General features: G+C 43.4%; 1 protein-coding gene across 1 annotated transcript; it reads left to right on the top strand.

The window, feature by feature from the left end:
• The first annotated feature begins 509 nt into the window (after positions 1 to 509).
• On the top strand, positions 510 to 10496 carry rrp12 (ribosomal RNA processing 12 homolog). The gene is made up of 34 exons (XM_038737101.1): positions 510 to 723; positions 2043 to 2272; positions 2407 to 2490; positions 2611 to 2687; positions 2796 to 2901; positions 2995 to 3111; positions 3230 to 3368; positions 3514 to 3641; positions 3748 to 3846; positions 3929 to 4020; positions 4126 to 4237; positions 4456 to 4556; positions 4656 to 4770; positions 4856 to 4998; positions 5093 to 5214; positions 5310 to 5374; positions 5455 to 5617; positions 5726 to 5880; positions 6051 to 6118; positions 6248 to 6341; positions 6447 to 6605; positions 6719 to 6799; positions 6879 to 6984; positions 7084 to 7191; positions 7278 to 7435; positions 7525 to 7616; positions 8546 to 8701; positions 8793 to 8965; positions 9052 to 9162; positions 9252 to 9298; positions 9409 to 9484; positions 9624 to 9691; positions 9787 to 9869; positions 9964 to 10496. Exons 1-34 carry the CDS (start codon positions 585 to 587, stop codon positions 10064 to 10066), a joined length of 3870 nt encoding a protein of 1289 aa, XP_038593029.1. The 5' UTR covers positions 510 to 584; the 3' UTR covers positions 10067 to 10496.
• The last annotated feature ends 340 nt before the right edge of the window (positions 10497 to 10836 follow it).

Raw genomic sequence — 10836 nt, 5'->3', positions numbered from 1 at the left:
TGTACGGGAAGCCAAAAGGTTAAAAAAGGATTGTATTTTTTTCCGAAATCTAAGCGTTTTTTTATTTAATATTTTATTAGAAGCGAGTTTTCCCCATCTGTCAATTCAATCTAGATTATTTTTTCAAATAAAAAAAAAAAGGAAAAAAAATAAAAAATAATAATGATTAAAAAAAACAATAAACAATAATATAAGGAACTCTTTTTCTCATATGTATTTTGGTGACATTTATATTGTTAATACATTTTGGATACTGTGTTTAGTGCCTTTTTTCAGGTCAGAGCAACTGCCCTTCAAAATTCCTGTGCACGTCCCTGCATCCTACTATCTTTTCAACCGCATCGCACAGTCCTGTCTACATCAGGGGGTGATGGTTGCTCAGTAGAGACGGGCCTATTAGCTCAGTAGCTGTTATTTGATGTTGTGTGCACGTTGTTTAGTGCTGAGCAGCGCCATCTGCTGGCAAACTAACATCAACGCCAGGTGCCACACGTGAGTACACCAGTGACGTCATTTGGTAAGCGACAGGCTCATCTGGAGCAGCACGGAAAGTTGGGGTAACGTGATTATTTTCATCCCCGAAAATGGTAAAATCGGGGAAACTTCGCTCTGGGACGGGGTCGAAACTCAAACGGTGGAAGAAAGGACACAGTAGCGATTCAAACCCGCAGACGAGTCGTTTTCGACAGGCCGCTAAAAGCCGCTTCTTCAGCCGACCCACCGGTAAGCTTCCTATTACACGTGGGTCTCTGGCTAGTGCTAACATTAGCTAGCGTCAGACATTTAACTTGTAACAGACCAAGCTAACTCTCAGTGTTGCGCCATTAAATGTTTATCAGCATTCCTGATAAAGTTGTCAGCGGAAAATCGGACTTCGTATCTTTCTGTTTTGTCCTTTTGGTCTGCTGAAGCAACTCGTCAGTGAGTTCAGTCTTTGATTTAAATGATAACAACTAACGTGACAGTGTGTTTGTGGCGAAGAGACACAATGTCTCTATGCGTGTGTCGTTAAATGAAGATAACGTTTCATTATCGTTTATGTCCTTTATGTTACACCCTGAGATTGACAGTCTTGGCCATACTAGTACAAACAGTTTCTAAGTATTTGGCCAGAGACACGCATTCAGCCGTGTGTTGGCTCTCAGCTGTGTTGCACTCCAGCACATTAGATTTTAAATGTATTTATGATTACTCTGAAGTTAAAGTTTGCACCTTAAGCTGTACTTTGAAGGTGTTTACAGCCACACATTGGGTGAACAGAACTGGACCTCCCAGTTTCAGGGTACCAAAAATAATCAAACAATTATGTTTCCATGTTTTGTTGGAAATCCATTGCAGTTGATGACTGCTGTAAGTTTATAACCCACAGACCTCATCAGATTCTTGGTACCCTTCCAGCATGTGCTGCACCATCATCATTGTTTCAGGGGGCTTATTGTCTTCAGTCTGACCCTGAGCAAATGAAACACGCTTATTTGGAAGAAGGTTATGTGTAGACTAGGGCTGAACAATTAATCAAAATTTTGTTGAAATCGCAACATTTTGTCTTTAACAAATATTGCACCGTGTCGCAATTGCAATATCAGTCAAAATAATCGCAATTACATATTTTTTTCAAAATCGTTCTGCCCTGGTGTAGACCTAAAATACATCTAGCTTACTTTGGCTGCATGTTTACAATCATTGCTCTTCTGGATTGTCTTATAATGTGGGAGGTAAATATAAAAAAGGTGTTTGATTCCTCCATTGTTTACTCTGTATGGACATGAACATCTTCAAACACCCTTAAAGCTACAAGCCGACACCAAGCCTTACTGTCATTTCATGTTAACTTTACTGTGCTGTAGCATAGAGCCAAAACAGCAAAGGGTCTCTCTATGTATTTAAAAGGAACTGTAGTTGCCTTGTCCCATGTCGGTCTTTTATGTACCCTGTCTATGCCAGAGTTCAGATGAGACTAGATGCAATGAAATTTTAATTACTTATATGAGGAGGTGAGCTTAATGTAATGGTTTGCCTCTCATCTTCTTTTTCCCCCACAGGAAAGAGTGATCTAACAGTTGATGCTCTTAAGCTGCACAATGATCTGCAGGCAGGTCCGCTGGAGGTCAGTGCGGGCGGCCGTAAAGATGCCTGTATGGAAGAGGAGCCAGATGAGGCGCTGTCAGAAAGGACCTCGGGTACCTTCCTCAGCGGCCTGTCGGACTGCTCCAACCTGACCTTCAGGAAGGTGCAGCGCTACTGGGAGTCCAACTCAGCTGCACACAAAGAGGTAGGCATTACACTGAAGGTAGATTACTTATTCACACCCCATGAATAAAAAGCTTGCAATACCAAAACTACTAACAAATACATGATATGTAATTTTCCTGTAGCTGTAACATTGTCACCTGATGTGTCTCTCAGATCTGTGCAGTGTTGGCAGCTGTTACTGAGGTGATCCGTAGTCAGGGAGGGAAGGAGACTGAAACAGAGTACTTTGCTGCTTTGGTGAGTGCTGCATTTTGTTTACTATGTTCACTATATTATCAGATAAATTGTGTTATGTTACAGTGGTGATGAACCTAGGTGTTGCGTTGGTAAATGAGGCATGCTGGTGCTTTTTTGTAGATGACCACACTGGAGGTCGTAGATTCAGCAGAGTCGCAGGCCGCAGTGGCGTTTCTGCTCAACCTTGTCATGAAACGGTTGGACTTTTTACAGCTTTTTTCCCCCCCACAACCAAATGCATGTCGAGGCTTTATTATATATGATTGGAAATCTTTCTCACCTGATTGGTGTATTGTGTTCCCTAGGGTTCCTGCTCCAGTGCTCATTTCTAAGTTCTCGGACACCACCAAGGCTCTGATGGATGTCATGTCTAAACAGGCCACGTCTGAGACCGCCTCGGCTCTTCGATGGGTGAGTAGATTCGTTTCTTTGCCTGTTTTTTCTTTTGATTGTTCACTGTTAAAATGCAGCAAAGAGTGATTTTTGTCAATTTCGCATCTATAGATCCTGTCATGCCTGGCCACTTTGTTAAGGAAGCAGGATGCATCGGTCTGGGCTTACCCGACTACTCTTCAGGCGTACCATGGCCTTCTCAGCTTCACAGTGCACAGCAAGCCTAAGGTTTGTCTCACCAGCCCACTAGTAACTGCCTCATAAGTTCTACATGTTGAATTTAATATTAAATGGTATGCTAAAGTTGTACAATTTTGTAACATTTAACTTTACATTTTCCTCTCAGGTCCGTAAAGCAGCACAGCAAGGTGTTTGCTCCGTTCTCAGAGGTAGTGAATTCCTGTTTAGAGATAATGCCCCAACCCATCACCCCGCAGCAGCGACCACAGCCAAGTTCTGCATCAAAGAAATGGAGCAGGCAGGAGGTAAGACAGCATGGCTTGTGATTTACTGATGCATACAGCTGAATGTACTGGCATGTACCTGTTTTTAGCTCTTTCTGTGATGGAGATAATACTTTATTCTGTGCTTTGCCAGCAAGTTGTAGTTTGTTGATTCCCCCCCCTGCAGGCAGCAAAGAGGACACCACCACACTTCATGTGTTGGGTCTCTTAAAGGAGTTGATGGGGACATTTCCTCTGGGAGCTGTCAAGTCCTGTTGTGAGACTCTGCTGCGAGTGATGACACTCAGCCATGTGGTCAGAACACAAAAACATTCACAGCTGCAGCCAAATACCCTTTGTTCATCTACATGGATACTCCAAACTGTAGTTTTTAATATGACTACTGTGTCTCTGGTTCTAGCTGGTGACGGCGAGCGCCATGCAGGCCTTTCATAGGCTATTTAGCGGGAAGCCAAATGCTTCAACCCTCTCCCCAGAACTCAATGCGCAGATCATCACGGTGAGAAAATACAAACAAAACCACTGTGCCAAAGTCATGTAAAGTGTGGGGTGAAAGTTAATGGGCCATTTCTCGTCCTCAGGCTCTGTATGACTACCAGCCCAGTGAGAACGACCTGCAGCCTCTGCTGGCCTGGCTCGCTGTTATGGAGAAAGCACATGTTCACTTGGCAAAGTAATAAACTCTTTCTTCACAGCAGCATAACAAATCCTGTCTTGTTATCGTGTATTTGCGCGTTTTCTAGTCAGATTGGCCAACAATCTGCATGCTGTTGTCTAGTTTGCAGAGTTCTCTGAGTTTAGGTCACCTCCCTCGCCTCTTCTCTGCTGCCACGTCCTGCCTGTTGTCGCCTCACGCACAGGTGGTTTCTGCGGCCACCAATACACTAAAGGTAAATAAATTATCTTAAGAATATCCACATTTTATTTTGTTTGTCAAGGCTCAGTGTTATTTGGTATTTTTATTTTTAAAGATGCATCCCAGACAGGGAAGTCTGCAAAATCAGTAAATTCTCCTAACTGGCGAAGGACATTTAAGAGTCAGTCGGTGGTTTAATTTGTTTTTACAGTATATGCTGGATCCTAATTGATTTATGTTTCTTTATTTCAGACTTTGTTGACTGAATGTGTTGGCCCTCGCATGGAGGAAATGGGCATGATCACTGCCACAGCCTCTGCAGGGAACCCCTCCTATGTCTGCAAAATGTTTCGGTAAGTTCCCTAACTGTTTGCCAGGCTAGTCTCAGTCTTTACCCTTTTTCTTTGTAGAAGAGACTGATCATGATAATTGTGTGTGTGTGTGCGCTTCAGTATCATAGAAGAAGGACTGTCTTATCGCTTCCATGCATCCTGGCCCTTTGTGCTGCAGATCCTGGGCTGCTTCTATCGAGTTGCAGGGAAACAAGCTCACCTCATCATGGTCAAGGTATAGTCGCATACCGTTGTGGATCACCATTTGAAGTACAGAAAGAGAGAAGTTTGCCTGAGTCTTTTTGTTGTGTCTCGGACAGTCCCTGCAGTCTCTGGCCGGCCTCCGCTCCACTCCTCATTTCCCCTTCAGTGGTGAGTTGGACCTGGCTGTAGGAGGAGCTGTGGAGAGCATGGGGCCTGAAGTTGTGCTGGGTGCCGTGCCTCTCAACATAACTGGCTACGAGTGAGTGCAAAATATCATGAACGCGCAAACACTGTGGAACGGTCTCCTTGTCGTTATAGTGGTTCAACTGAATGCGTGTTGTTGTTTTCACCAGGGATGACTTGGAGTTCCCACGCAGCTGGCTGGTCCCAGTCATACGCGATCATGTGAAGAACACTCACCTCAGTTTCTTTGCTTCTTATTTCCTCCCTCTGGCCTCTACTCTCAAGCAGAGAGGTAAACCAACTGTGTAGTCTTCCACCAGAGGGTTTGGTGATCCTTTTATTTTTTTTCAAAATGTGTATTAACTGATGACTGTTGTTGTGTTGTAGCTGAAGAGTTGGAGCAAGCAGGACAGAAACTTGAGGCCAAAGTCTACCAGACATTACAGCTACAGGTAGCTCTACGCTTTGATGTATTCACAGTAAAGAGTTGCAGTGAATTCATTGTTTAAGAAGTGCATGTATGTTCTTTCAGATCTGGACCATGCTCCCTGGCTTCTGTACATGTCCTGTGGACCTGCTGACATCCTTCAAAGGCATTGCCCGCGTTCTCGGTATGACTGTAAATGAACGGCCAGACCTGAGACTCATTGTGTGCCAGGCTCTACGCACTATTATCAGCAAGAGCTGCTCCACTGGTAGGAAGACACATGTTCAGAGAGAGATGACGCCCAAGAACTATCGCAGCTACTTACTCCTGAATCCAGTTATTCCAAAAACCTGTCTTGTCTGCTTTATGACTGTAGAGGAAGAAAAGGCTGAAGTGGGTCGCTTCTCTAAGAACTTCCTGCCCATCTTTTTCAACGTGTACAGCCAGCAGCCTGCAGCTGGGGAGTCGGGCACCTACAGGATGGCTGTACTCGACACCATCAAGGTCTACTTGACTGTCACCGAAACACAGGTCAGTTAAGTTTCTGCTGCACAACGTTGCCAGGGGAGGAGGACATGCATCAGAAAAACTCGTCTAGTCTTCTTTCATCCAGAACTGATGACTTTTTGGTAGGCTGTCTGTGCCATCATAGGCCGTATGTCTTTTGCGGGTGTGTCGCTAATCAAAACGCTCATCCTCAGATGGTCTGCACGTTCCTGCAAAAAGCCTTAGACAGACTGAGCAGCACGGACACCACTGAGTTCACACGGTAGGACATGATTATAGATGTATTGCTATATAATTATGTCTGCCTTAATCAGTTACTTATATATCCTAAAAATTATACTTACTCTTCCATCTGTTTGCTTCTTTTGTCCTGCCTTTCTCTACATCTCAGGCTGTCAATGATGGACCTTGTGGTTGCCATGGCTCCCTCTGTAGATGAGGTCACCATGACTAAAACCTTTGAGCTGATAAGGCCATATTTAGAGGTAAGGGGCATACACTGTGTGCTCAACGGCATATCTGGTTTTAATTCAAAGCTACTGAAGTATGTTTCTTGCTAACTTTGTGTCTGTCGGTGCATTCGTCTTCAGACCAAAGAGCCAGGCATGCAGAAGAAGGCATACCGTGTGCTGGAAGAGATGTGCGGTGGAGAGAGTGATGCGTGTAGGTCGTTTGTCGTCGCTAATCTGGAAACGCTCAAAGCTGTCCTGCTCGAGACTCTGAAAAACGCCTCTTCACCAGCAAAGAGGGTGAGACCGCTGCGTAGAGAGATATAAAATAAACCAGACATTAGATGGGATTGTGTACCTTGATTTACTACGTTGTCTGATCGTATCTTTCCATTCGCATTGCTTTCTCTCAGCCGAGACTGAAGTGTCTGATCCACATCGTGAAAAGGCTCAGCGAAGAACACAAAGACTTTATCACCGCACTGCTGCCAGAGGTACCTACACAGATAAGTGCTGGAAAACTGTACTGGGTACTGATATTTCTCATTTTCATGAGGTTGTTCTCTCTTGTAGGTGATTATCTGTACCAAGGAGGTGTCTGTCGGAGCTCGTAAAAATGCCTACAATCTGCTGGTGGAAATAGGAAACGCATTTGTCCGCTTCTGTGGGAACACAAAAGGTAACACACTTCTATTGTGTACATGTACACTCTCAATTTGAAAATTTGACAAGTGGACTATGAAGGTTTTAAAATAGTAACTGAGTATTTCTGACCCAGATGCCATGGAGCAGTATTTGGTGGTGGTGTACGCAGGACTCACAGGCTCCGTCACTATGATCACCTGTACAGTGTTGGCACTAACTCGAATTGTGTTTGAGTATAAAGGTAGGCCTGCTGACTGTCAGCAATTTCCCGTTGGTGTTTTGAATGTTTGTATTTGTAGACTCAATGTGGCATCCTCTCCTTACCAGACGCTATAGAGGTGTCCACTATGGAGCAGCTGCTGCACAACATTAGTCTGCTGCTGTCGTCCCGCACCAGAGAGATAGTCAAAGCCGCCTTAGGCTTCATCAAGGTCCTCCTCTTCATCATGGACCCGAAGACACTGGCATCGCACGCCACTGTCATGGTAGGCATTGCTATTATAGATGCTTGAGTCCACTATAAGACCACTATGTGCCCTCAGTTAACACAGATTTCCCTCTGTGTTATGTTCAGATGGAGGGAGTTGGGAACATCAAAGATGATGTGAGGAGACACTTCAGAACCAAGCTGAAGAACATCTTCACTAAGTTCATCAGAAAGTTTGGGTAAGTAGTAATGTGTGTAATAATGCACTTCAAAATATTCTTGTAAATCTTGTTTGTCTTCTTTGTGAGGAGGAATTTTTAAAAAGTGAGGAGTTATTTCAGATTAGTTTGGTCATTCCTCCCGGTTGTTCGGCATTTCATATGGAGCCTGATTAACAAATGTCTTTCACTGTGTTCTCAAAGGAACTGAACGGAGATGATTTGATTTTATGTGGTTGCTTGATTTAACTGGGAGCTGATATTTGGGGATGCATCTGACAGACGAATGACAGTTTGTCTGCTACCACTTAACCAAAACAGCCTCATTGTAAACACAGCTGATTAAAGCACTGTCCAGGGAAATTATTAAAAGATGTTAGCATATGATTAGTATTATTGCTAACATTAACAAAGGGATGCTTTGTTTAATAATGGCACCAGCTGTTTGTTGAGATGAACACAGCTGACTCCTCTTAAACTCTGATTGTTTTGAAATAGAAATTTGGGCTGAAGCTTCCACATGTCCACATTTTTAATACAATTTTTATGTTATTGTACATGTTTTCTGACCGTCTTTCCCATTCTTGTGAATACAATGTCTTTAATTTGGCACAAACGTCCACTTGGATTCAAGGATGAACTGAATTTGGTAGTTAAAAGGTCATTGTGGCCTCACAAAACACGTTGTTGGCCATAACTCAAGAATTTATGCAGTAATTAGGGCAAGATTTCACAGAGATGTTGGATGGGATACACCAATAAGAATTATCAAATTATTAAAAAAAACAGAGAGGCGGGGCAAGCCGGGGCATTTACCTGAATTTTAGATTATTTTTGGTTGGTTTAAAATCACAATGCCAGCTCAACGTGGTGATGTCTGTCGGCCCAACCCTATTTTATATGTTACATTGTTATGAGCTGTGTGGATTTTTGTGTATCTGCATTTCCAGTTTTGAGTTGGTGAAGAGCATGCTGCCTGCAGAACACCACAAGGTACTTGCAAACATCCGCAAGGCAGAGGCTCGCACCAAGAGGCGGAAACAGGCCGCAGACCAGCAGGACGACTCTGAGAGCGAAGAGGAGGCACCTAAAATGAAGAGCAAAAGGTAGACCACTGTTCCCAAACACAAAGCCATGCCTTCGCTCATTCGTTTACCCACTTCCTTCTTTAAAAACCTTCTGCCCTCCTCTCTCTAGTATCGAGGACATCCTTGCAGAGTCGGACAGTGATTTATCAGAGGATGAGGGAAAGGCTGGTAATGCTAAGAAGAAAGCAGGCAAACAGCAGAAAGGGCGGGCCTGGCTCAAAGAAGGAGAGGAAGATGACCCACTTAACTTCCTGGATTCCAAGGTTTCACAGAGAGTGCTAGGTAACAGATAGTTACTGTGAGCCTGTATCAGAAGCGCAATATATTCTGCAGAGGCATGTGCAAACTTGATTTTTGTTGTTTTTCAGCCACCAACCCAGCGCTGAAAAAGAGTGCCAAAGTTGAGCACGGCTTCAAGGTGACATCAGATGGGCGGCTGATCATCAGAGAGGATGAAGAGGAGGATGTAAAAGACAAAGGTAAGAGGAATCCTCTAGTTAGTCCAGCGGTCTCGTGCATTGCTTTACATCTGAACAGGCTGTGACAGTAACCCATACATTTCCCATAGATGAGGGAGAGATGAAAGATATCCTAGAAGAGGCTGGAGTCAAGAGTGTGAGTATTTCTATGTAACACTGTAATTTGTAGCTTTCTTGTTACTGTGGAGACATTTTTATTGCTGTTTTTCATTTGTCATCTTTTTTTTTTTTTTATGTCACCTTCAGAAAAAGTTACAGAAAAGGAAGTTCCAAGATGACAACTTTGAGGACATGGACATTGAACCCCAGCTAAAATATAAAGGTAGAATTGCTACTAAACAGACTTGGTGAATTGTTAGTAAATCAGCATATGCATAAAGCTGGGATTTTAGGCAAGAGTTTAGGATGAACTCGTATGGCTCTGGAGTTGCATGACAATGACATTTTGCCTTTCGTCTTAGCTGGGGGCTCGGGTATCCACAGGCCCCTGGGAGGAAGGGAAGGCATCGGGGGAGACTACAAGTCAAAGGTGAGTCCGCCAGCATGCAGAAACACACACTGCAGGGGTTGCTGGTTAGAATCTATAATCCTGAGTGTCTATTCTTTAATCCTACCTCTCCTCAGAAAGGAAAAGGAGATGTGAAGAAAAAAGGAAAGCTTGATCCTTACGCTTATGTCCCTCTGAAGAAGGCCCAGCTCAATCGCAGGTACTGGCAGCAAGTTCCATCAACTTCTCAGACAACGGATCGATTTTAAACAAGAATGTGAGACGCTGACATGTTGTTTTTTGTGTGGTCACAGGAAGCGTGCCAAACTGCAGGGCCAGTTCAAGGGCATGGTGAGAGGAGCCCAGAAGGGGGCGCTGTCGGGAAGGAAAATGCAGAAGAAAAAGGGAAAAGCCTGAAGAACACACTTATATTAACCAATGGACTTTAAATGTGCTGTGTGTGTGTGTGTGTGTGTGTGTGTGTGTTCATAAACATACTAAAATGTAGATATACACCTGGGATGTGTGTGTATGTCTGTGTGTTTCTGACAGACTGTTATTGAAGGTGAAACCAGTTTGTTTTTAAACTGTTCCATCTTTCTAAGCTCTAGAAATTCTCAGATTGAACAGTTGTGTGTGTTGGATATGCTGTCCCTACTTTGATTGATATTGATAGACCTAATAAGAAATCCTTTGGCTGACATAAAATCACTCAACTGTAATCTTTTGTGTATGCATCAGATAAAACTCTCCCTTTTGATAAACATAAAAAAATGTATTTATGTTTGGACATGTAGTGTTTATCCAGATATGTAGACAGACAATACGACTGCTTTGGGAAGAGTGATGTCTTTGTTATTGCGTTTTTTTGGTCACTTGAGGGCGTTGTTGGCTTCTGGCTTTTTAACTGTTAATAAGCATTCATGAATGCGTTTTAAGATGATTTAAATACAAATTTAAAGTAGTTCTTGCACTGAAAAGTTTAAAGCATTAGTTTCCTCTTGAACAATTGTCAGTTATATCCAGCCTGTGGTTAGTTTGTCATGTGACAATGTGCCTTCAATGCAGTTCCTCAGAAGACAGCGAGAGAGAAGCTGTAGGTTGTTGTTGGACAGGGTGAGTTAACATACCGTTAGCCTTGTGTGATTCATTTCCCCACATGCATTGCAGCAAAATGAGTCATGAAG

Source organism: Micropterus salmoides, unplaced genomic scaffold (genome assembly GCF_014851395.1).
Source record: "Micropterus salmoides isolate LMB-PRFRI ecotype aquatic unplaced genomic scaffold, ASM1485139v1 Ms_hic_scaffold_22, whole genome shotgun sequence".
NCBI lineage: Eukaryota > Metazoa > Chordata > Actinopteri > Centrarchiformes > Centrarchidae > Micropterus > Micropterus salmoides.
Note: the sequence above shows the minus strand (reverse complement) of the source record. Positions and strands in the feature narration are given on the sequence as shown.

Bases quoted from the DNA above. Each gene is read 5' to 3' on its own strand.
- rrp12 (XM_038737101.1), top strand. From the start codon at position 585: ATGGTAAAATCGGGGAAACTTCGCTCTGGGACGGGGTCGAAACTCAAA. The intron at 724-2,042 runs GTAAGCTTCCTA...TTTCCCCCACAG, and splicing joins CTTCTTCAGCCGACCCACCG to GAAAGAGTGATCTAACAGTT. The intron at 8,966-9,051 runs GTAACAGATAGT...GTTGTTTTTCAG, and splicing joins GGTTTCACAGAGAGTGCTAG to CCACCAACCCAGCGCTGAAA.